Source organism: Tursiops truncatus, chromosome 3 (assembly GCF_011762595.2).
Source record: "Tursiops truncatus isolate mTurTru1 chromosome 3, mTurTru1.mat.Y, whole genome shotgun sequence".
Lineage (NCBI taxonomy): Eukaryota > Metazoa > Chordata > Mammalia > Artiodactyla > Delphinidae > Tursiops > Tursiops truncatus.
In genome coordinates this window covers 35,438,828-35,465,699 of record NC_047036.1, presented here as the reverse complement: position 1 = coordinate 35,465,699, position 26,872 = coordinate 35,438,828, and the positions used below count along the sequence as shown (strand labels likewise).

Sequence of the window (26,872 nt, the reverse complement as noted above, 5' to 3'; positions counted from 1 at the left end):
ATTTACAATCGGATGTACTGCCTAAGTCAGTCTAGACAATTATATCTCCAGCATTTTTATAAGCTACCTAATTAATAGTGATCCAAAAATAGGAATTGGATTTGTGTACACATGGAGAAATTGGCTTCCACATTTTAAAATTTAAGTCAAAAAATGTTTACCCCCAACCATATTTTTATTACAGGGCAGCTGAAAGGTGGTTGCAGCATTTGGTTCATATGTTTTTCTTTTTCTTTCTCCAGCATTCTACTTGCATTCATGAGAACAGAAACATAAACTATGACCTAGGGGTTTCTGTTGGATAGTTGGCAACTTAGAATGGAGGAAGAACAACAAAGACATGTTTTCCATCTTTTTCTTTACTTATTTCTCAAACAATATTATCTTTGTCTTTTTAATCTTACGTTTTTAACAAATTAAACCTTTAAAGAAAGAAGTGATTTCTGTCTTTTCAGATCCAGAAATACTCATACATGAATATTTTGCTATGATTACATTTTAGATATCCATTTATACTTTTTTTACATCCAAGACTCATATCTTGATTTTTACTATCACATATGAATGAAGTCTTTATATCTTGCTTTCTTTGTCTAGCATTGTATCGTACTCTTTAAAATTTAAGATTGCCAGTCTTGAAAGATAGATGGGAAATGATAAAAGAATGTTGTCCATCTCTTGATTGCTTAGAAAGTATTTCCATAGTCAATGATGGTTCAATAGGTAAACTAAGTCCTATAAACCTGAACTTTTTTATGGCTGATACTATTGAGCAAGAATGCAGAACACGATTGGCAAAAGTGTGCATTTGTTTAAATAAACTCAATGAAGTTTAAAGCTGTCTTTTTGTTTTCATTGTAATTACTTAGTATGTTATATTGACAATAGAAGTGAATTTTCAATTGCTTTTAAAGAAATTAAATAGCAACTAATGAATTTACTTCCATACTCAAAACCGTCTACGCTTAAAGTAAGAATCTTTGCCAGCAAGTTTAAATTGAGAATCTTTGCTAACAGAGAGGCGTTGCTCTAAATCGTGAATGGTATTACGAAGAACTGCAATCTCCTTGTTTTTTTCTTCTTGAAGATGCTGAAGCTTCTAAAGAGAGCAGAAAAATTTTGTTATTGCAGTTCATAAATAATAAGATTAAGTACAAGGAACAACAGAACAACAGCAAAAACTATGCTTCTGGTTTAAGTAGAAGTAGGTATTAAAAAAGATACCATATTTTGAAAGGTCTATAATTTTGCTTTTGTGGGATTTAATGGGGTAAAACTGGTACAAGGATACAAAAACACACATTAGCACCATTTGTTTTAGTTTGTTCCATTCTCCCTATATAGCTTGAAATTATAAACCATAAATAAAGGAGTTGAACAAGAAGTAATCTGTATCTGAGTACCTAAATAACTTCAGAATAGTAAATCAGCCTTAGTTCAAAGTACATTATGGAATTCCTTAGATGGTCCAAAGAGTCAGAGGACTTCTCTAATGTTTTAATTTACTACTAAGATTTACTAGTTTAAATTGAAAGAGACTTATAAAGATTATTAAAAATCTAATATCTTTATTGTGTGATATATTTTAAGGAAAACTGTTAAGTATGTTGTTAGTAAATATAACCTTTATGAAAACACACTAAGAGAATTAATTTTTTTAAGCAACAGCTGTGCAAGAAAAACTCACATACCCTTCTGTAGATACTGTGTGGCAAAACAGTAGAATCTGGATATGATTTTGATTTAGTTTGAACTCTTGCTAGTTTGGCATCAAACTGAATCAAGTTTAAAAAGAAAGTTGAGAACATTCTAGTTAAACAATTAGAAACAAATGTTTCTATAAATATAAGTATAATCCATTGTATCCTTAGACATATAATCTGTAATTCAAGTGTATTCACTGTATCACAGAAGATAGAAAAGTCTTTAAGAGAGAACAAGGAATACCCAAACAAGATTAACCCTGGCTGCATTTTAAAATTACCTGGGGAGATTTTTTAAAGAACCAAATACCTGGACACTACCTTAGAAATTCTGGGGTGGGGTCAGCATCATTTTTTTCTCAAGACATCAGTTGATTCTATCATGGAGGATTAAGAATCTAGTTAATTAGGGTTGAGAATCTAGTTAACTTAAAGATACATAAAAATATTTTCATGTTACTGTGAGTGTACTTTGTAAAGAATATGTAGTATAATCAACAGTCATGGGAGAAAAACATACACCCTTCTGCAGAAACTTGGAGGCTAAATAGTAGAATTTGGATATGATTTTATTGATTTAGTTTGAACTCTTGCTGGTTTGGCATTAAAGTGAATTGGGTTAAAAAAAATTCTCATGGGCCATTGTTACTGTCATATTTTTTGCAAAATCTTCCATTATAATTTTTCCTTCAGGTTGAATTTAATGTAGCCTCACTGTGAACTAAGAATAAGCTCTGTGAGATTGTGTTCTGGTTTGGGGAGAGAAATGGATTATAGTTATAATGAAGATAAATAGCAAAGAGTTCTGTATATCAAACAACAAACTTGGGCTAGACCAGTGACAGGGCCAGGATGGCAAACAAAATGCACATTCCCAATCAGTGGATTAGAAGTTGATGGCCAATCTTGAAACACAGTCTATTTTATATCAGATGGCCATCCATCCCTCACTGTGGTTTGTGGGTACACTTGACCAGAAGGCAGGAACAGCATCAAAGAGCCTCAAAAGTCAACATCAGTCCCCTTTTGCTCTATAATTATAGAATCTTCAACACTGTATCTCACCAAGCACCTCAGGATACCAAACTTTAAAGAACATGAAAACTAGGTTATCTTAACTAAGTAGGTGAATTCTAACAACGTAAGGTAAAGTGGGAGTCAAGCTGAGGGAAGAATGATGGAAAGGGAGATTAGAAGGATCTAGACAAAAATGTAAAGGGCAAATATATTGTCAAAATATCAATGTCTTTGAGATTCTGACATCTGATTAAACAACCAACTGAGAAGGCTTTTGACCCAAGAACCGGAACCTCAGCCTTTGAGATGCCCTATTTAAAGTCCCTTTAAAAAAATCTGGTTTGTCTGCCTCTATATTTCTACATATTTATTGGGAACAAATTAGTCTCTTTTTATTTTAAATAAAGAAAAAGAAATTTCCAGTTAGTTCACCAGGGTTCCACAATTTCTGCTGAGGAGAGAGTAATGTTAAGGATTAGAAACACTCTCCCCACAGCTGGAATGGTAGTCCTAAAAAGGCTGCGTAGACTCAGCTGTAAAATGCAGGTAATATGAGTTATCTGTCTCTGCTGTCAGAGGAAAATACCCTCTCTGGAAACCAGGACCTTTTGAATGACTGAAGAGTCCCACCTTGAGGCCAAGTGCTGAAAGGCAGTGTAGCTAACAGTTGTACTGTACCAGGTTTAAGCATTGCATGTGATGGATGAAGAATGAGCATGTGTGAAGCCCTCTCACAGGGCTGTTTCTAATCCTGAAATTTATCTCACTCTGATGACAAATAACCAAAGTATGGCCTAGACTAAGGGATGCATCCTCAAATCTAGCAGAGCCTTAAACACTTACCTCTAGCTGTAGTTTGATTATTTCACTTTGTTTTTCCTTTTCTTGATTTCTTAACTTTGCATTTAACTCTGAGATTTCCACCTCCTTTTTCTCTATCAGTTCTTTATTCTTTTCTTCACTTAATTCAACTGCATAAAAACATAAATTCATCTTAACATTTCAAAAATCTTAAAAGATTTTTTTTGAATTTTAAACAATCTACAAGAAAGTGGAATTTATTAATAAAAACATGTATTTTAGAAACTGTTTACATGCAGGGTAGCTTTTATATATTTTTAACAAGCCCCTGAAAAATGCTTGCGACGCAAAGGTTGCCCATTGAATGCTTTTGAATGAATAATTTGTACTCTTAAATATCTAGAGAGTAATATTCTCTAAATGCCTAGAGAATAAATAGGAGATTTAATGGTTAAAGAGGGACACATCCTGGGTTCCTAGTTATAGAAGGCCTCAAATTACAGGATGACTCTAGAACTACATCAGCTTTTTCTGGCTCCCTCACCATTTCCCTTCATAAGCATTTTGTCCAATAAATTTCTTTGACTGTCTACTCCCATCTTGTCGGCTCCTTGGAGGACCTGAGCTAGCACAAGAAAACAGGTATGATGGGGCACTTACTGCTTTGTAAGAAACGAGGAAGCCATCATTAGTGGTATATGGAGTACTGGTAGTTCCTAGTACACAACGGGGGTCTGATTGCTGAAGATTTTACCAGAAGTAATCTGGGGGAAATGTCCTGGTGGAGGTGAATGCCTTGCAGGTGTAATAGTTCAGGCATTTGAAAGATAGAGGGAAACGATGCCCACAAAGACAGTAGAGTTGGAGAGTTACTGCTAAATTAAATTGACATCCTACTGAGGGATAATGAGAAACAGTTGTTAACAAGAATTTAACGATTTAAAGAATAGGTGTGGCTAATTATTAGAGACATGCAAATCATAACTACAATGAGCTATCACCTCACACTGGTTAGAATGAGCATCATCAGAAAATCTACAAACAATAAATGCTGGAGAGGGTGTGGAGAAAAGTGAACCCTCTTGCACTGTTGGTGGGAATGTAAATTGATACAGCCACTATGGAGAACAGTATAGAGGGTCCTAAAACACTAAAATAGAACTACCATATGACCCAGCAATCCCACTACTGGGCATATACCCAGAGAAAACCATAATTCAAAAAGACACATGCACCCCAGTGTTCATTGCAGCACTATTTACAATAGCCAGGTCATGGAAGCAACCTAAATGCCCACTGACAGACAAATGGATAGAGAAGATGTGGTACATATATACAATGGTATATTAGTCATAAAAAGGAATGAAATTGGGGCATTTGCAGAGACGTGGATGGACCTAGAGACTGTCTAGAGTAAAGAGTAAAGTAAGTCAGAAAGAGAAAAACAGGGCTTCTCTGGTGGCACAGTGGTTGAGAGTCTGCCTGCCGATGCAGGGGACACGGGTTCGTGCCCCGGTCCGGGAAGATCCCACATGCCGCAGAGCGGCTGGGCCCGTGAGCCATGGCCGCTGAGCCTGCATGTCCAGATCCTGTGCTCCGCAACGGGAGAGGCCACAACAGTGAGAGGCCCGTGTACCGCAAAAAAAAAAGAAAAAAAGAAAGAGAAAAACAAATATCGTATATTAATGCATATATGTGGAATCTAGAAAAATGGTACAGATGAATGGGTTTGCAAGGCAGAAATAGAGACACATGTAAAGAACAAACGTATGGACACCAAGGCGGGGGGATAGTGGTGGTGGGATGAATTGGGAGATTGGGATTGACATATATACACTTATATGTATAAAATAGGTAACTAATAAGAACCTGCTGTATAAAAAAAATAAAACTCAAAAAAAAAAAAAAGGAAAACAAAACAAAAAGAATAGGTGTGAGAGCCAGAGGGACTCTTTGGTAGCTTACAAACAGACTCTCACCAACTCTAGTGGAAGAGCAGGTAGAGCTGAGCAACAGAAAATCTAATCATTAAAGTTGCAGAACTCCAGAGATGCTGAAATGTTCAGCCAAAACAGGTCTGCTATGCTAAATCAGGGTCCTAGTTGGGAACACCTAAGATCCTGAAAAATAGGACAGGAACATCTGGATAAACACCTGTGAGGATGCTGGCTGTGACAACTCCCCTAAATGCTCGGAAATTGCAGACCTACTTTTTCCTGTTAAGAACTAGCACTAACCTAGCTGATGAAAGATGCTGCAGAGGCTCCTCTCAGAAGATGCCCTTCCCTCCTCTTTTGGCTGCTAGGCCAATAACTAGGGTTAAAGCGCAGTATAACCTGGTTGGGGGAGTGCTGGGGCTGATAAGGGGGGAAAGTGATTATACCCCAGAGAGCCGCAAGAATTAGCTAGGTTGTATTGGAAAGAGCCATGTGAATACCCTTGAGAACGGACTTTGAGGGTGCTGGATAGAAGAAGACTGAAAGTAAGACTAGGTAAGCAAGAATTCATTGACTTGAAGATACATACTCTTTAGGGACAGGGGACATAATACCCTAGCAAGGACCTAGGATATAGGACAAACTCTGTTAGAGTAGCCTTAGACCTCTAGGGAAAGCCCTGGCCAAAGCTGAGTGAAGTGGGAATACCTGAGATGCCCTGGCAGATAGTAGAGAAAGGCATAAGGAGGCTCTCGAAAGTTGGCATGCTTGAGTGGATATGTTATGTGAGGCAAGATAACTCAGCAAAAGATCATGTTCCTTAGGAGGGCCCAGAAGACACACTATTAACCAAGACCACAAGGAATGTGCTGGTGAGAGAAAAACCAGCACCACCAAGAAGTTCAATGGTTGCTCTCATCTGCAAGCTTGGGCTGACAGAAGAGGTGGGTATAAAGTTGGGCTCATTAATATCTATGCAGATGGTGTCCCCCCTCCCCCACCAAGCTGTAGAAGCCAGATGATGGTGCTTAACTGCGAAAACCCAGGAGGCCACAATTATCATAATGAGCGGGAAGGTCAGAGAGCGGCCAAAGGGGCGTGATTTTCGACAGTTGTAGAGTTAGTTAATAGATGAGCAGCCAAGCTGCTTAACACCTAGTACAAAAGAATCCAAGTGGAGGAACAGGAGGCTGAGGGTACATGCCCCAGTTAAAAATTATTATCCTTTGCTCGGTTCCCCAGTCTGAACCACGTTTTTGGTCTAGAACCCGCTGGCTGAAAAGACAGGGTTAGGTCCCTAGGAGGAAGAACATTTCAACAATCCCTCTTGTAGGTTTCTCCTGAGGAAGAAACATCCACAAGAACCATGGAGAACCTGCTACCTGAACTCCTATGGAGAAGTAGGTATGTATAGTATAAGGAGGGGACAGTTGTGGCCATGAAAATGCATCTTTCAGATCTCCAGCTTCAGGGAACATAATTGGCTCATTGTCTTCATGACCATGTTTATGCTGAGCTCATGATTCCCAAGAGCTGCTCCTAGCCAGTGACTGAACTTGGCAGGGACACTAAGGCAGACTTGTTCCTGAGAGTTGCTGAACTTGGTTGATGGGCAAATTTGGCCCAACTTTGCTGAAACTTTCTTATAAGTGTGTCACAGTCTAAGACTTCTGCCCAACACATCTTCCTTTCTTCTCTTCTTCACAGAGGTTAGACCTGTATCATAAACCCACGGCTAACCCCGTCTCCCCCAGTTCCCTCCCTATCTACCCTCACAAATGTTTGCCTTAACAAACCTCTTGAATGTCTAATTCTGTCTAGGCATCTGCTTCTCAGAGAACCCAAAGAAACTGCAAAACTCTTTTCTAAAATGACTATAATTTTGTAGTCCCACTAGTAATGTATGAGGGCTCCAATAGCTCTACATCCTCACCAACACTTGGTATTGATAGTTTTATAGAAGATTTTAGCAGGTCTAAAAGGTGCAATGTGGTATCTCATTGTGGTTTTAATTTGCATTTCCCTACTAACCAATTATGTTGAGTGTGTTTTCATGTGCTTACTTTTCATCCGTATTTCTCTGGGGAAGTGTCCAAATATTTTGCCCATTTCCTTACTGGGTTGTTTGACTTCTTACTGAGTTATAAGAGTTCTTCATAGATTTTGGACATAAGTCCTTTATCAGCTATGCATTTGTAAGTATTATCTCCCTGTCTGTGGCCTGTCTTTTCATTTTCTTAACAGTGTTGAAGGACAGAAGTTAATAGTTTTGAAGAAGTTCAATTTAGAACTTTTTTCCTTTATTTTTTGTACTTTTTGTTTCTTTCTGAGAAATTGTGGCTAACTCAGGGTCACAAAGGTTATCTTCTATGCTTTCTTCTACTTGTCTTATAGATGTAGGTTTACATTCAGACTTATCATACATTCCAAGTTAATTTTTGCATATGGTGTGCATCTAGGCTCATTAAGAAAGTTTTTAATACCTTTATGAAACCAGTTAACTCTCAACATAATTTCATGAGACTTTGCTGAAGGAAGAATATTTCATTAGTGAAATTATATTCAATATGCTGAGTATATAAATATCAAAGTTAACTATACATTTCATATTAATTTTACAATGATATTAACTATTTCACATTAAATAATGTTAAGTGCAAACTCCATGAGTCCAATTTCTAAGTGTTATAATTTATATCACATAAATATATATAAAGGAACAAAAACTAAATTCAAATGTGTCAAGGCAATGTTTATTCAGAATACTGGCAATTACTGAAAAAAGTTTATATATCTGTGTAAATTGTTTTATGGTATCTTAGAATTCAGTAAATTTTAAAACTTACCTTTTTTCTGCATATCTTGATAAAGTTTTGTTATTTCTGTCTTATGTCCCTCCTCTTTGATTTTCATTTCACTCATAAGTTTGGCAATACTATTCTTATATTCCTAAAGATTAAAATATACATTCATCCTTCAATTTGAGTATGTGTAGACAACTTTTGATTAATTAGAAAGATGAAATTTTCAGTTTATATTAATTTTTGGTATATAATCATATCTAGAGGGGAAAGATATTGTTCATTGTTTGAATGCTAAGCTTTGAGAAGGACCAATTTCTGGTCCAAGTAGATAGAGACCATCTAGAGACAATGATTTTTTTTTTTTAATTTATTTATTTATGGCTGTGTTGGGTCTTCGTTTCTGTGTGAGGGCTTTCTCTAGTTGTGGCAAGCGGGGGCCACTCTTCATCGCGGTGCGTGGGCCTCTCACTATCGCGGCCTCTCTTGTTGCGGTGCGCAGGCTCCAGACATGCAGGCTCAGTAGTTGTGGCGCACGGGCTTAGTTGCTCCGCGGCATGTGGGATCTTCCCAGATCAGGGCTCGAACCCGTGTGCCCTGCATCGGCAGGCAGACTCTCAACCACAGCGCCACCAGGGAAGCCCCCCCCCCCCCCGCCCCTTTTTTTTTTTTTCGGTACGCGGGCCTCTCACTGTTGTGGCCTCTCCCGTTGCGGAGCACAGGCTCCGGACGCGCAGGCTCAGCGGCCATGGCTCACGGGCCCAGCCGCTCCGCGGCATGTGGGATCTTCCCAGACTGGGGCACGAACCCGTGTCCCCTGCATCGGTAGGCGGACTCTCAACCACTGCGCCACCAGGGAAGCCCTAGAGACAATGATTTTTTATCTTTGCCTCTGAATTCTCATCACTATATTCAGAGCATATCATAGATGCTCAAAATATTTTGTTTAATTGTATGAATAAATGCCATGACAGCATTAAAATATGTCAAAAAAGCGTCAAAGCTATATTTTAAAGCCAACTTTAGGCACTGTTTGATGGTCTGTGCGCTTACCCTAATGTAGGATGAATCCCTTTGAATGTGGGCTGAATTTCTGTTTCTGAAAATTATATGAACATTCCTAATTCCCAGAAGGAGGTTAAGCATTACCTATGGTAAGGGTTACTTTTATGGGGAGGCTAAAGAAGGATGAATTTGGGGTTTGCGAAGTGCTCAACAGCCTCCTGAGGTTAGTTTCTTAGGTTGTTGAAGCATAGAAGTGATTTATTATGCTAATACAGAGAGTGGCATTGAGAGAGGTGTTGAGAGAGAAATCCTCCAAAGACAAAATTTACAATTTTTCCAGAGGTATGTTTCTACATAGAGAAACCACTTACAGGCAGGAGAAAAGGAAAGCAGGAAGAATAAAAGTGAGGTGGGATAGTAAGAAAGAGACAACGATCAAGGCAAGAGGCCCAGAAAAATCTCTAAACACCATAAAAGCAGGGACTTTGTTTTTACTCACTGTTGTATTCCTAACTCCTAGTGTATATCCCTTGATATATATTTTTTGAATGAATGAGAGTGCAAATAAGAATTAAGTCAGAGGTTCTTAGCCTAGACCCAGTGAATAGCTCCTCTAGATTATCAAAAATTCAAGGGGATATAGTCAGGAGTCCTACTTGGGCTATGTTTTTTTGCCAGGCAACTTGCAGGAATGGCTGAACATATCCAACCATTGCCTTTGATTAAAGCTGGGCAGGTGACTAAAGGGGTGAATCTCATAAACTGCTATTTTTCCTGTGTTTGTATCTAGATTTCTAGATGGGCAACTATAGAGTGCCTTTCATAAACTTCTCCTGACTCAGATGGTTGCATTAAGCAGTTGCTGCCCTGGGAAACCACAAGAGACAAATCTATGTATCTTTTCCCCATTGACTTTGCCACCTGAAATGTTTCCATTAATTTGGTAAGACCCAGGATTTTCACTGCAGCCTTGAGGCATAAGCCTATCCTAAATGTCTGGGCTGGGGCCAGGCTGTGTCTAATTAGGTTCTTCTCCTCTAGTTTAGCCTGTGCCAGCCCCAAGGAGTCCAATCCTTTTTTCTTTTTAAGAGGACAAAGTTCCAACAAGTTATTCTTGGTTGCCTTCTTTTCATTTGCTTTCTGGGAACTTTAAATTCCAAGGGACAGCTTCTGGTTATATTTTTGTTCTTATAAAACTTAATAATTCTTAACATATTCCATAAATATGGCCGTTAAGTAACTCCTAAGTTTGTTTCTAGGGGGTGGTTCTCCATATGTTTTAGATGTGCCTGGAGGTTTAGTACTAGAGAATTTTCATTGGATTGAGGTGATCTTTAGTTTGCTTTGGACAGAGATTAATAAGTTCAGAATCTTGGATCATGGCATTTTCTCTGTAATTCCCATCCCTCTGAAAATTCATAGTATTCTAGATAAAGCAGTATTCTATGACTTGACATTTTAGAAGAGAAAAGAGGCAAAAATTTTCCTCCTTTCATTCTGTCCCAGTTACACCCTGACTTCACATTTATTGTTGAACTCTAGAGGCAAGATATGAAAATGATGGAAAAATAAAGGAAACAGGGGAAAGGAAAAATAAAGGATGGGATATAATCCAGAGATATTTAAATTATTTCAAAATTGGTGATGAGAAGCTAAATTTTCCAAGAGCACAGTCGGATGCCATTCATTACTCCTGAGTATTACCCAGAAGCCCTGGAAGGGTTACAGAATTAGCCTGTATTTCTTCAAAGGCTCCTCAAGTGAAGAACCAGATTGAAATAGAGATGATCCTTCAAGTTGAAGTTCTAAGCTGGACACAGATCCAAGTTGAGTTTTGGAAATCTTAGGTCTGCCAGAGTTTGACATGTTGGCTCTTAGGAGATGAGAAAAAATTAGCATAATAAACTTCCCACAGGGCAGAGGGGTGGGAGCTTACATTTACTGAGGACCTTTTATGTTCTAGGTACTGTGTTTTATGTTCTATAATTGCCATCATGGCACTGCTCTTATAGGAGAGAAGAAAACATAGCAGAGGGTATGTTGGCCCTTGGGAGAAAATTAATTGGTGATCCACATAAAATGCTGTCTTCATTTAGATGGTACAATAAAATTGCAATAAATTACTCAAATCATAAATATTGAACACATTCACTTTATTATAAAAAAGTTTTAAAGTGCTAATTGAGTATATTCTATAGTAAAAAGTCTGGCACTCCCATATATATTTACTCTAAAAATTTTGGCTGTCTTTTTTTTTTTTTGGCGGTACACGGTCCTCTCACTGTTGTGGCCTCTCCCGTTGCGAAGCACAGGCTCCGGACGCGCAGGCTCAGCGGCCATGGCCCACGGGCCCAGCTGCTCCGCGGCATGTGGGATCTTCCCAGACCGGGGCAAGAACCCGAGTCCCCTGCATTGGCAGGCAGACTCTCAACCACTGCGCCACCAGGGAAGCCCTTGGCTGTCTTTATTAATGAAAAAAACTACTTTATTTTTTCTAATTTGGGAAGACAATGCTCCACAGGGATCTGATTGAATATGAAGACACACAAACTCACCTGTTCATGAGTTTTTAACTTTTCTTTCATAAGATCAGCATTTCTTTTTAGTAGTTCATTTTCACCTGTGTAAAAAACATCAGTGAATATCCTAATATATAGAACTTTTAAATTAATATGGGAATATGTTTAACATTTCAAGTTTCCATTCATGTATGTATTCAACACATGCATACAGCATCAACTACACACCAGGCTCTGTGCATGACATTGGGAATGTTGAAACAAAAAAATTATTTCTCCTCAAAGAACTTACAGCCTAGTGGTGAGACAGATGTGTAAATAGTTATGATATGCTATGATAATTGCTCTGTAATGGCAGTGTGTCTGAAATATGGCGGGGAGTTGTGGAAGAAAAGCTTAGGTCAGCTTGAAGTCAGGAAAGGATTTGTAGAAGAGGAACCACTTGAGCTGAGACTTAAATGATAAGTTGGAGGAATGTGTTCCAGATACAGAAAACTGCACAGAAGACTTTGGGCTTGAGTGAATATAGCACATTTGGGAAAATTACAATTCAAATACAGTATTGTTGGAATGTAAATTTTAAGGAGAATGTGTTAAATAGGTTGGAGATGTAGCCTAATAGGAGGTAGACATATTCTACATGAATAACTTTGAATTTTATTTTATAGGTTACAGAATCATCAAAGAATTTTGAACAGTGAAGTGAAATGATTAGTTACATGTTAAAAAGATTATCCGGCAGTGCAGAGGATGAATGGGGGTGGGGGTTGACCCCAGAGGAATGGATATCAGTAACAAGTGATCAAGTAAGAAATAACAGGAGCCTAAATTAGGTCACTGGCAGTAGGAGACAAAAGGAAAATAAAGATAACTATTTAGATGATAGAATTAACAGGAGACTTAGTGACCGATTGGATAGCAGAGGCAAAAGAGAAAAGGGAATGTTTGCCTTCTAGTTTTCTGATTTGAGTGGTTGAAAATTGTTCATTGGTTTGGGAAAAATTAAAAGGGGAAGCTTTTTAGGAGTGAAGTGATGAATCTAGATCTTTACCACACCAAATTTGAAATGCTTGAGGTATCCAGAAGAATATTTCTTGTAGGCTGAGAAACATTTAGAGGTGGCCAAAGGAAGACTATCCTATAAAGAAGACTAAGAAGAAGTGTCCAGAGATGCAGGTGAGGGTGTTACTAAGAAAAGAGAGTTTAAGGGGGTTATAATCAATGGCAATAAATGCAGTAAAAAGATAAAATGAAAGAACTTTGAATCTGAAAACTTTGGGAGATGTTCAATTGTTCTAAGTTGAAGACTAGGTGAAGGTAAGGAAATGGAGAGAGTGAGTGCAGACTATTCCCTTGAGATTCGATTGTAAAAGGAAAGAGTGAGGGTAATTGGAGGGAATAAACCCAAATCAAGAAAACTTTGTCTTGTTTGTTGAAAAGGTGGGAGAGATCTGAGTTGTTTAAGTGCTGAGAAGAATGGCCAATAGAAAGAGGGAAATGAAAGAGAGAAAAGAAGAGACAACTGAAGATGCAATATCCCAGAAGAGAGAGGTGAAGAGAGATGAAAGTTAAACCCATGCAGAGAAATAAACTTTGGATAAGAAGAAGGATTTTCTTTTTTCTAAGCTAATGAGGAAGGAAGGAAGGATATGCCTGTGTATGAATACATTGGAGGAAGTGCAGTGGGAAGCAGGGGAGGTAGATGACAGGAAATGAGGTAGTTTATACCTGACAGCTTTCATTTTTTTTCTGTGATATAGAAAGTAAAGTAGGTTGAAAGAGAAAGAAACATTTAAAGTTGGGGGCTTAAAGGATGAAAATTTAAAAAGCCAAGATAAATTAAGGGTATAAGTGATACTGGGACTCAAAAATTAAAAGGAGTCTGCAGTGTATGATTTTTCACCAATAGCCTTCAGTAGTCTGCAGTGTATGATTTTTCACCAATAACCTTCAGTAGCTGTAGCAATGTAAGTAAAACAGTGTATGGTTGGATTGATCTGTATTTGAGGATTAGTATAGTTTGTATTGCAGAATGGGTGAGGGAAACAAAACTACTGTCAAAAGAGAAGATGAGTGATATCCTAAGCTAGAAAGAAAGGGAGGTTTTAGCTTTCAGCAACATTATTAAGAACCACAGTTGTATTTATATAATGCCTTTCCATGTAAAACTTAAATAAGAAAAAATGAAATTAATTAAAATGTAGTTTTGCATCTTTAATTTGTCCTACTGTTTCACACCTATCATAATTGACATTTTTTGTATATAACCAAAATGTTTCTCTTGATGAAGGATGATGGAGAAGGAGTGGTGCTTCACAGTTTTCTGTATTCACTCTTGTTAACCTCTAGGTGTTTTTAGGAAAATCAGATATACTTAGATCAGGAAAGAGCCAATCCTGGTATAGTGCGTGGTGAGAGTTCAAAATAGAGTCAGGATCTCTACCTGAGCCAGACATTAAAGGTGTTCAGAGCTAAAATTAGGCCACAAGTAGGATTGGAGCCAGGACTGGAACTGGGAATCAGTATGAGATAGAGGTCAGGACTTGAGTTCAGTGCCCAACTGGGATCAGTGACAGGACTGAGTGAGACATTAAACCTGGATAACAATAATTCCAAGTTCTGTATTATCCACACTCTGTCATATTCACAAAGTAACTTGCTGGGATATTGATTGGGATCACTTTGAATCTATAGAACAAGTTGGAAAGAACTGACATCTCGACAATATTGCATCTTCCTTTCCATGAACATGGACTTTCTCTTTATTTATTTAGTTCTTCTTTGACTTACTGTATCAAAGTTTTGTAGTTTTTCTTATATATATCTTATACATATTTTGTTAGATTTATACCTAAGTATTTCATTTTGGGAGGTGCTAATGTAAATAGTATCGTGTTTTATTTTTAATTTAAAACAATTTATTTATTTATTTTTGGCTGTGTTGGGTCTTCGTTGCTGTGTGTGTGGGCTTTCTCTAGTTGCGGCGAGCAGGGGCTGCTCTTCGTTGTGGTGTGCGGGCTTCTCATTGCGGTGGCTTCTCTTGTTGCAGAGCATGGACTCTAGGTGCGCAGGTTTCAGTAGTTGTGGCTCAGAGCCTCTAGAGCACAGGCTCAGTAGTTGCAGTGCATGGGCTTAGTTGCTCCGTGGTATGTGGGGTCTTTCCAGACCAGGGCTTGAACCCATGTCTCCTGTACTGGCAGGCGGATTCTTAACCACTGCACCACCAGGGAAGCCCCAAATACTGTGTTTTAAATTTCAAATTCCACTTGTTCATTGCTAGTATATAGGAAAACAATTGACCTTTGTATATTAATCTTGTATAGCTCAACCTTGCTGTAATCACTTAGTTCTAGAAGGTTTTTTTTTGATGAATATTTTAGATTTTCCATGTAGATAATGATGTTATTTTTAATTTTTTTGCGGTACGTGGGCCTCTCACTACTGTGGCCTCTCCCGTTGCGGAGCACAGGCTCCGGATGCGCAGGCTCAGCGGCCATGGCTCACAGGCCCAGCTGCTCTGTGGCATGTGGGATCTTCCTGGACTGGGGCACGAACCCGTGTCCCCTGTATCGGCAGGCGGACTCCCAACCACTGCGCCATCAGGGAAGCCCCCCCATGACTCTTCTTGATTTATGGTTTTCTCAGGGTATATGCCCAGTAGTGGGATTGCTGGGTCGTATGGTAGTTCTGTTTTTAGTTTTTTAAGGAACCTCCATACTGTTCTCCATAGTGGCTGTATCAATTTACATTCCCACCAACAGTGCAAGAGGGTTCCCTTTTCTCCACACCCTCTCCAGCATTTATTGTTTGTAGATTTTTTGATGATGGCCACTCTGATCATGTGTGAGGTGATACCTCGTAGTTTTGATTTGCATTTCTCTAATGATTAGTGATGTTGAGCATTTTTTTCATGTGTTTGTTGGCAATCTGTGTATCTTCTTTGGAGAAATGTCTTTTTAGGTCTTCTGCCCATTTTCGGATTGGGTTGTTTATTTTTTTGATATTGAGCTGCACGAGCTGCTTGTAAATTTTGGAGATTAATCCTTTGTCAGTTGCTTCATTTGCAAATATTTCCCCCCATTCTGAGGGTTGTCTTTTCGTTTTGTTTATGAAAACTCTATTCTTAAAGGTGCTTAAATATATCTTATTTTTTTAGATTTTACTTTTTTTTCTAACTTACCTTTCAAATTATGTTGATATTCAATGGTCTGTTGTAGCCCTTTTATCATATTATGAAGAGTAGCACATTCTAAAACATAAAAGATAAATTTATTTGAATATTATTTGCTTTCATTTTGGAATTATTATCTCAAAGTTGAGACACTTAAAATAATATTTAATTGACAATTATGAGACCTAATAAAGCAACCAGATATCTCAAAATAAATTATATAATAAATACCTTTTAATCGCTCTTTAAGCACTCTTTAAGTCTAATGCACTCCAGGATTTAGTAATGAGTTTTCTAAGGCACGATAAACCCAGTATGTAGGGATTCCCCACCATGTGACTTAGCAACATCTGCCCTAGAAGTAAGGCACATTTGGACATGTCTGGAGAACTATGAGGTGTGTATCCAAGTGAATTTTCCATAAAAGAACATTCTAAGGAAAGAGAGTCAAGGAACATTAAGTTCTGTTAGAAAATAGAGCTGATGAGAAGGTGTCATTTGGGAGAAAATAATGCTTTTCTTCCTCACTGTTCTCTAACCTGTCCTCTTCGCCTGAGTCCTCGAGCAAGGGAGTAGCAATAAAAGTAAAAACTCAATGTGCTGAGTTACAAGGCATCAGCAACTTTGGTGCCAATGTCTTCTTGCATAATGGGAGATGGAACCTCCTTTGCAAGCATTAGTGCCCTGACATGTGCATATAAGCTTTCAGTATACCCTTGGTTATCACCAGCAACAGCTGATGGTAGCAACAGTGGTGGAAACTTCTGTAACTTTAATCAGTCCACTTGGCTGTAAGCTCCAGGATAGCAGGGACTATTTTCTTTTTTACTATTTCTCCTTAGTACTTAGAACAGTTGTGGTCCATAATAGTCTCTCCATAAATATTTGTTAAGTGATTGATTGATTGACAGGCAATATCATAGTAAGAAAGGAATAAGTGGAGAAACTGTGGTGTGAAAATAATATTGTATTGATATTCAAAGTGCTTTGCAAATATTAAATCATTTAACCCTCTTAACCCTATGACATTGGTCCTAGTATTTGCCTCATTTTACATATGAGGAAATTGATACGCAGAAGTTTAGCAAATTATCCAAAGTTATAAATAGTAGATGGTAGAGCTACAACATCAACTCCAGCAGTCCAGCACCAAAGTCAATGATTCTAACTACTTTACTACCACCAAGAAGACCAGCGCAAGACCACTTCTTCAGAGTAATTTGAGTAGGTGGGAGGCCCTGGAAAGGGGGCAAGAACAGAGCCAGAGACAGACTCTGTGATAGTTATTGCTATCACATTTTTACTATAAATTTGAGAAACCCAGGTTGTACTAGTTTAAGTTTATAATTATACTAGCTAAATATATAATGATGAAAACTTCATAAAGAATAACAATATTTTTAAAAAGAAAGATTGGGGCAATTTCATTCTTATGTGCTTGGCTTAACAGCTAATAAATATGGAACCTTATGCTCTTTCTTTTTGTTTTAGAGGCCCACGGCCGATATTCAGGCACTATGCATTAGTGTGACACACTGACTAGTTTCCATTTTAGTTGGGTATCTGTTTTGATGGTTAAATATTAAATACCACATTTGTGTCTAACAATAAAAATTGTCTAGGTATAATAAAGTACTATTATTGAATGTTTACCCTGCCAGGCATTACACTAAGTACATTATAAACATCATAATCAGTATTCCATCTGATACTGAGAAGTTGGTATAATTATTGTGATTTTGCAAAGGGAGGAAGTCACCCATAGATGTCTGGTTACTTAACAAAGATTCCACAGTATATGGAAGGTCTAGTTTTGAACATAGGTTTTTCGCATTTCAAATCCTGTGCTCTTAATTCAGTACTTCCTCCGGAATTGTAGGATATGCTGATGAAACCATGAAATTTGGAATCAGAGGAACCAGATTAGAGTTTTCTTTACTTTGTAGCTATGACACTCTGGGTAAGCTACTATTCTCATATATTGGACTGTTCTGACAAACAAATGAAAAAATATACTTTCTAAATTCACTCACAAATATTCAACATTGTTATTGTTGTTGTTACTATTTCTCTCCTCTGTGTCCCATAACAATTTGTATATATTGCTTTTCTCCATTGTTCACATTACATTTTAGTTATTTGTGGTTTCTCCCACTAGATAGTGAACTCTTTCAGGTAAAGATATTTATTTTGATATTCCTTGCTTCTAAAGTGATAACTATTTCATAGGTGTTCAATAGTTTTTGTATTTATTAACTAACTGAAAGAACCAGTACTGTGAGGGGAGAATTCAAAACTTCACCTTTCAGTTAGAGGTCTTGCACTCAGTCTCCATGTACTTTTTTCAACTACACTAATAGAAATGAAAGTATTTTGTAGAAGTTAAAATCTTTATGCAAGTATAAGGTTCTACTCCTCCCCAGTTCGCCTCTACCTTCCCCACCACTAGCTCAGACAAAGTTCCCACCATCATCCATTTTTTTTCTCTTGCTGTTTCTCAGTAATAGAATGATGGTTAAGTGACAACTGACATTACCTACTTCATGTATGGTACTGTATTAGCTGCTACAATTAGAAATGGAGGCATAGATCCTGCCATCACTTGTCTTTGTGCCTTTAAAAGCATGAATCCAGCATTTATGAAATATGGTACCTCAGTAATCAGCAAATTGAAAACAGAGCCCTGAAACTGAAAGTATACTGAATGTTCCCAAAATGTGTATTTTCAAATTTAGAACACAAGGTGGCTCTCTCAACACACCTTTTTTTTTTTAAAAAAACAAAGGAAACTGGCTCAATAAAGAATTCTTCAAAAGGTATCAATAGAATACCATTCATTATTTTAGAATAATACCTTTTAATTCTCTTTGCAAATCTTTACCTGCATTATCATTTCTGTTGGACTTTACAGTGTAATTTGAAGTATACTATCCTATCCAATTCTTAAAAACTAGAGCTCAGAATATTAAGCTACTGCTTATACTGTATAATTTAGTAAATCAGTGATTATTTTGAGGTCACATTTAGGCTCTATCATTAACAAGCAATTTGGGCATTAATATCTATTTCATAAAGCAGTTGTAAATATTAAATACAATTATGTATGGAAAGGTTTTTTTTTTAATAGGATATGATCCTCAATATCAATATTATACCATCTTGAGCTGGCAAAGACATTGTTTATCTGGTATCAAGTGAAGAAAATAAAATATCAAGATATCATTCTTTATTGTTGAACAAGTCCAATCATTATATGTAGTTTGTTCTTCCTCTCTAAGTGAATTAGTACACATTTTGCTTTCTAAGATATCATTCTCACTTGTTCTTTCACTTCTACTGCATATTATTCAGCAAAAAGGCCATTAGATTTAGAATAAGTATAACTGGATTTTAAAGAAGTATTTGATTATGTTTTTCAAGTAATACATACACATGAAACACAAGTTTAGTGAAAAGTGACCATCTCGCCAATCTCTGCCCCAAAACTAACCAGTTTCCTTCCCATCAAAGCAAGCACTGTTACCGGGCCATTGTTTAGCTTTACAGATATATACAAACATATAGGGGAGAGGGTGTTTGTGTGTGCATTAAGATATATTTTTATAAAAATGATAATATACTGTTGTGTACATTGTTTTCATTTACTATATGTGGGAGATTATGTTATATCATATAAAGGTAGTTCATTTTTTTATCAGTTACATAGTATTTCGTTAAATAAACATACCATAATTTATTTAACCAGATATCCACTGGTAGATGTCACTCTTGGAAAGGCTTTCTCAGTTCTTAAAAACATAAAAACAAAACCCCCTATATTCTCTTCTAGTTTTTTTTTTTTTGTGGCTTCATTTTTTGACCTTTAATTAACTTTATTTTTTAGAACAGTTTTAGATGTACAGAAAAATTGGGAAGATATTACAGAGAGTTGCCAAATATTCTATACCTGGTTTCCCCTATTATTAACATCTTACTTTAGTACAGTATATTTGCTATAATTAATGAACCAATGTTGATACACTATTATTAACTAAAATCTATGCTTTATTCTGATTTTCTTAATTTTTACCTAATGTCCTTTTTCTGTTCTACGATTCCATCCACAATACCACATTACATTTATTTATTTATTTATTTATTTATTTATTTATTTATTTATTTATTTATTTATTTTGCCGTACGCGGGCCTCTCACTGTTGCGGCCTCTCCCATTGCGGAGCACAGGCTCCGGAGGCTCAGGCTCAGCGGCCATGGCACAAGGGCCCAGCCGCTCTGCGGCATGTGGGATCCTCCCGGACCGGGGCACGAACATGTGTTCCCCGGCATCGGCAGGCGGACTCTCAACCACTGCACCACCAGGGAAGCCCCACATTACATTTAGATGTCATGTCTTCCTTGGGTCCTCTTTGCTGTGATAGATTCTCAGAGTTTTCTTGTTTTTGATGACCTTAACAGTTTTGCAGAGTACTGGTCAGGTATTTTGTAGCATGTCCCTCTATGTGAATCTGTCTGATGCTTATCTCATGATTCGATGAGGTTATGGGGGGGAAGAACATAGAGGTAGAGTGCCATCTTCATCACATCATAGCAAAGGTATATACTATCAACATTACACCACGTTGACCTTGATTACTTGCCTTAGGTCGTGTATGTCAGATTTTTCCACTATGTAGTTACTCTCCACCACCTCCTTTTCCATTCTGTATGTTTCCCTATAGTGAAGAAAGTCACTATACACAGCCCACACCTGATGAGTGGGGTGTTATGATATACTTCCTTGAGGCCAAGTCACTTACATAAGTTATTTGGAATTCTGCAGAGATTTATCTCTTCATCCCCATTTATTTATTTATTTAATCATTTATTTTTATCAGTATGTACTTGTGGATATTTATTATATACTTTGAGTTATAATCCAATACTACTATATCTATTTTGTTGCTCAAATCATTCCAGCTTTGGTCATTGAGAACTTTTCACCTGGGTCCTTTATCCCTTTAACATACCCCTATCATTGTGGAGTTTTTATTTTCTTTTTGAGCACTTTCTTATTTTCTGGTACTACAAGATGCTTTAGACTCATCTTGTATATTTCTTGCCCCAGTCTTAGAATCAACCATTTCTTCAAGGAGCCCTGGTTCCTTTTATTATAAGATGGTATTAGAAACCAAGATCTTGGTGCTAGGTTCGTTTGTTCCTACTGATTTTATGCCCTCTCAGTTGACGTAGTGAGGAATTATATGTATACAGCTTCTTCTTCTTTTTTCTTTTTCTGATGCCCAGCTCTTTATTAGTAAGGACCCTCGGTCTGGCAAAGGGAAGGCTGGGATGGACAGGACTAGCATCCGTCTAGGGGGATCTTCCTGGTTATCAGGTGGCTTCTGCACGCAGGTGTAGAGGAAATACCTTATGGACGAGACCCCCCCACAGGGCACCACTGTGACTGGCAAGCAGCAGAGGTAGGAGGGGAGCCCTAGGCACAGCTGGGCTCCTGGGACAGCAGGGCTTCCATGCTGGGCACAGACGCACCTTTGGGGAACTTCTCTAACTTCCAGGCAACAGCGTTGCAGCACACAGAGCCCAGGTGATGAACTTGGAATCTGTTGAAAACAGCAGTTGTCAGCGTGCTAGGGCAAGGCCTTCCACAGGAAGACGTAAAGCAGGTGCATCTGCGTGCCATTCATCACACACTTCTGGAAAAGCGTGACCATCTCTGATGAGCTTGAGGGAATTCAGGCTCTCTTGGTACTTGGTGTTCTCCTGATGCCTGGAACTGGTTGCATGGGAAGCCCAGCACTACCAGGCCTGGGGCAAAGTTGCCACTGCAGCTGGTTTATCTGAGCGCAGTCTCAGACCTTTGTGCCGCAGAGAAATGCCGCTTTCTCAGTGAGTAGCACCGTGCCAGGCTGGGTGCCCGGGCTCCCAGGCTCCCTGAGGGCTGATGGGTGCACAGAGAAGGTGTAGAGCAAGGAGAGGCAGTGTGGATGGCGGCTGCTGGGAGCTCAGTTGAGCGCATGGCATGGACGTCCAAGAAGTGAGGGGAGAGCTTCAGACTAGGACAGCCCATTTTTAACACTAAAATTTTTGACCCATCTCACATTTCTTCTGGTGTAATTGTGAGGCAGGAATTCAACTGTACTTTTTCCATGTGTTTGAAGACCTGGACTGAGCCTTGGATTTGCCATTTCTTTTTTTTTAAGATTTTTTAATGTAGAGCATTTTTTAAAAAGGCTATTGAATTTGTTACAATATTGCTTCTGTTTTATGTTTTTGGTTTTTTGGCTGCGAGGCATGTGGGATCTTAGCTCCCCGACCAGGGATTGAACCTGCACCCCCTGCGTTGGAAGGCGAAGTCTTAACCACTGTACCACCAAATCCAGGGAAGTCCCTGGATTAGCCATTTCTTAGCTGACTGGACTCAGACAGATTACCTTCTTTTTTTTTTTTTTTTTTTTTGCGGTACGCGGGCCTCTCACTGTTGTGGCCTCTCCCCTTGCGGAGCGCAGGCTCAGCAGCCATGGCTCATGGGCCCAGCCACTCCGCAGCATGTGGGATCCTCCCGGACTGGGTCACAAACCCGCATCCCCTGCATTGGCAGGCAGACTCTCAACCACTGCGCCACCAGGGAAGCCCCAGATTACCTTCTTTTGTTCATGTTTCTTCATTACCAAGGTGGAATAGTAATACCAGTCCTATCTGTCTTTCAGGTTTATATTAAGGATAAAATGAAATGATAGTCTGGAAAGTTCTATGTGAATTTAAAATATTTTACAAATGTAAAATCACTGTTACAGCAAAAAGCACACTCATTAGAATTACTATTTCTATAGGCAGCAGAGATCTAACCTTCTTTAATTGCGACCTCCTTTGTTTGCATTGCTTTCAATAAACAGTTAGCTTTTTCCAACTGCATATCCAGTATATTGTTCTTTCCACTGTTTTCTATCATCCTCTACAGAAGAAACAGAATACATATTACCACTAAATCAATGCTGCTCTTTTGATTTTTTACCTAAAGATATGAAGACTAATGAAAATACAAACCATTTAATACCTGAGAGTCTAATAATTAAGCCTGGCATATATTCTTGAATAAGCCAACTTTCTAATTTATCTTTAATTTAAAGAGTAAGATGATAAAAAGTTAAAACAGATGAACACTTATGAAAAGTTATAAAAAGTAAAAATATGATCTAATTTGAACCTCCTTCTTTCCAACTATTCAACCTCCAGTCCTTCGATTAACAATTCCTTATAAATATTTCCAAAATATTTTGTGACTATACAACTATAGGAAAGGGTCGTATTTACTCTGTTCTGTACCTTGGATGTTCCACTTAGTACTATTTTCTTGGAGATGATGTCACATAAGCACATAAAGGTCTGCCTCATTCTTTTTAACAGCTGCATTGTTTCATTCATGAATATAATTTATTTAAATAGTTCCCTACTGAGGAAGATTTGTGCTGTTCCCACTTTTTGCTATTATAGACAATGAATAAATATTCTTCAACATATCTCTTTGATATCTTTGTGAATAGTGAAATAGCTGCCATGTATCCTTCAAGCACCTTCAAAAATCATCAATTCATGACCTGTCCTGTATCATCTATACCTTTACCCAATCCTAGTCTCACCACTTTTGAATTTATCTCAAAGCAACTCCTTGACATTATATTGTTCCATCCATAAATATTATCATTTATATGCATCTCTAAGAGATGACTCAAAAATACAAGCACAGTACCATTATAACATCAAAAAATGAACAATATTTCCTATTTAAAATTTAAATAAGAATTCTTAAATGTCTAAGAATATAAGAGCTAATTCCAAATTAATCTTCAAATACTTTGTACAAATTCTTCTCCCACCAAAGTGCTTATTTCCTTCTCTTTCTCTCTTACTTTGGTCAGAATCACTTGGTTAAGAAAACCCAGGTTCATCGTTGAAAAAAAAGCTCATGTTATCTCAAAATACCCACTGTCACGAAAATTCTTTCATTATGGCAATACTAAATTGTACAGAGGAAAAGAAGGAATAGAGAAGGATGATAAGAAAAGGAGAGAAAATAGAAGTAGGTATTATTCCCGCTCCTATTCCTGTTTCACAAATCCACCTCCCAAGTCTTTAATTTATCCATCTACATTTCTCAACAGCTATTCCTACTCCTCTCCCAGACACAGGAGGAGAGAAAGAGCCTAATATATACTTGTGGGTATGGTCTACCATGTAATTTGTCCAGAGCTGGGGAGGGGGACTTTAAACAAGTCTGCTTTTAGGCAAAAGAGAAGAAAAAGGGAACAAATAAAATAGGAAAGACTAAAAAATTAAGAGTCATAATGGCAAGAGATTGAGGATTGAGTCTATTCAATTCTTACTAAACCATTCTTGAATTTATGGACATCCTGGGTACTTACACATGTATTTCCCCTTTAAGTTTAGCAAAAGTGTATCAATTATTAATTCCCTTGCCCCCCAAACATGTTGATGTATTAGTATAAATGAGCCAAAACCACGTTTTAAATACAGATTTTTAAAATGAGAGAGAGGGGCTTAGCAAAATGCATTTCCATTATTTTTACCTTGCTTATTTTTTTGTACATTTTTTTTCTTCCCAACTCCCTCCATTGGCAAAATCTGTTCCACTTTTCCTTATATTCTACAACTGTTTGATATCATTACATACCTTTTCTATCTGTGAGAAGTCATTTATAAGTTTGTCAATATTCACATTGCTAATCTTTTTCATACATCCTTCACTGCTTTGATTCATATCTAAACTAATGAAGAGTAGATAGTGTTAAAACAAACAAACAAACAATATACAAAGCATATAATAGTGGTAATAGCTCAAATACTAAAGTTTCTGTACTCCACTCATGGAGTACCTACTTGAGCTCCATTGCACTCAGAGAATTTTTATTATACCCCCCAGTATTAACCATGGTCAAATGAATTAAGGCTTCTCCACTCCTCTCCACACCCACACCAGACAAGTTTTCTCTAAACCAATCTAAAATTAGTGCAATGATATGTGCATATGTAGAAATTATTTGTCCCTATTACACAAAAAACAAATTATGCCACTGTTCAACACTCATCTCTTTGCCATCAGTATGGCTGTACTTAAAATCTGATGCATTACTAAATCTGATGCATGACTTTTAAATATAGGTGTTCTCAATTTAAGATGTTTATAATATTTAATTATCATGCCACAAATATTTTTTGCTGCATTTCTTGGTAGTCTGCCTGTTGCTAGGAATTGAACTGTGTCACCTCCAAAATTCTTATGTTGACGCTCTGAACTCCAGTGTGACTGTATTTGGAGATAGAATCTTTAGGAGATAATTAAGGTTAATTAAGGATAATTAAGGAATGAAGTCATAAAGGTGGGGCCCTAATCTAATAGGACTGTGGCCTTATAAGAAGAGGAAGAGAGAGAGTGCTCTTGTTTTCTCTCCACATGTTCACACTGAGGATAGGCCTTGTGAGCACACAGTGAGATGGTGGTTGTCTGAAACCCAAGGAGAGAGCCCTCGTGAGGTATCAAGCCTGCTGGCACCTTAATTTTGGACTTCCCAGCTTCTAGAACTGTGAGAAAATAAATTTCTCTTGTTTAAGCCACTCAGCCTATAGTATTTTGTTATAGCAGCCTGAGTAGACAATACAATTATTGAATATTTTTCGTATTTTGTATGGTAACCTGTTTGGTAAATAAAGGACATAAGGAAATTAATATGCTCAAAGCAATTGCTAAGTATTTCTATCCTCTTATTTTGTATAAGAATACTTTGGGATATAGCCAACTAACTGTTGAAGTGAAGAATGAGTTTCAGTTTTAGTTCTATGGAACCAATCACAAGAAATTCTGCAGAATTCCAGAGGTAAACTCATTTAGTTAGGATGGAGAAATTGACTTTTGCAAAACAGTAAGCATTTACATTTGAGGGTGGGAGAGTGTCTAGAAGAATCAGGATTAATATAATCTAAAAGTATGAAATACTTGTCTTTAGACTTTTCTCTAGCAAAGAGGAAGGAGAAAATACAAATTTGAAATTTAGGTAATCTAGACTGAGAAAGGGGCATGTGCCAATGCCTGGTGTGTGAAAATGGCAGTAACAAGTAGTCCAAAGTAAAGGTAAGTAAAATTCCTAAAGTAATTACTCAAAGTAATTTTGGGGATATATTGTTTAAAATGAGATACACCAAAACATAGATATTGCTTGACAATTTGTTACTTCACAAAGAAATCCAATTTCCTTCCTCTTTTTATATTGCATTAACAACTATTAGTGGTTTTCAATCTGAATTTTAGCCGTGTATTTTCAGTTTATTGAATTATTATCCTCTGTATCACATATACTAGTAAAACTCTTCAATAGTTAAAACTTGATCCTTAAGACAGGAGACTAACTGTAATAGCAACCCATGATAAATGCAGTAAAATTCCTTTTGGGGTAAAGTTTAGAAATCATTATGATTTGATATACTGTTTTTGAACTGTATACTGTTTTGATCTGTAGGATAATCTGAAGTAGTTAATGATGCAAAATCCTCCCTCTCAACTTTTTTTTTTTAGTTCTTAACATTTTATCTTATTTTATTTATTTTACCCCCCTCCCCCACCGCCCTTGGCAACCACAAGTCTGTTCTCTATGTCTGTGAGTCTGTTTTTGTTTTCTAGATAGGTTCATTTATGCTATATTTTAGATTCCACATACAAGTGATATCATATGGTATTTATCTTTTTCTTTCTGACTTCCTTCACTTAGTATGATAATCTCTAGTTGCATCCATGTTGCTGCAAATGGCATTATTTGGTTCTTTTGTATGGCTGAGTAGTATTCCATTGCATATATGTTCCACATCTTCTTTATCCATTCATCTGTTGATGGACATTTAGGTTGTTTCC

The 26,872-nt window shown here is 37.5% G+C and overlaps 1 protein-coding gene and 1 long non-coding RNA gene across 2 annotated transcripts in view; one reads left to right on the top strand and one right to left on the bottom strand.

The window, feature by feature from the left end:
• Positions 1-391: 391 nt before the first annotated feature.
• Positions 392-24,743, bottom strand: CCDC152 (coiled-coil domain containing 152). Its single transcript, XM_019930082.3, has 8 exons — positions 24,644-24,743; positions 22,801-22,906; positions 15,964-16,032; positions 11,820-11,884; positions 8,305-8,407; positions 3,564-3,691; positions 1,692-1,775; positions 392-1,099 (listed from the first exon to the last, which is right to left on the bottom strand). Exons 1-8 carry the CDS (start codon positions 24,728-24,730, stop codon positions 950-952), a joined length of 792 nt encoding a protein of 263 aa, XP_019785641.1. The 5' UTR covers positions 24,731-24,743; the 3' UTR covers positions 392-949.
• An 817-nt stretch (positions 24,744-25,560) lies between these two features.
• Positions 25,561-26,872, top strand: part of LOC117311572 (uncharacterized) — a 52,405-nt gene continuing 51,093 nt past the window's right edge. The window contains exon 1 of the long non-coding RNA XR_012330664.1: positions 25,561-26,098. This is a non-coding gene — a long non-coding RNA (uncharacterized lncRNA). The remainder of the gene's footprint in view (positions 26,099-26,872) is intronic.

Bases quoted from the DNA above. Each gene is read 5' to 3' on its own strand.
- CCDC152 (XM_019930082.3), bottom strand. From the start codon at position 24,730: ATGAATCAAAGCAGTGAAGGATGTATGAAAAAGATTAGCAATGTGAAT. The intron at 22,907-24,643 runs GTATGTAATGAT...TTTCTTCTGTAG, and splicing joins ACTTCTCACAGATAGAAAAG to AGGATGATAGAAAACAGTGG. The intron at 1,776-3,563 runs GTAAGTGTTTAA...AACTTGATTCAG, and splicing joins TAATCAAACTACAGCTAGAG to TTTGATGCCAAACTAGCAAG.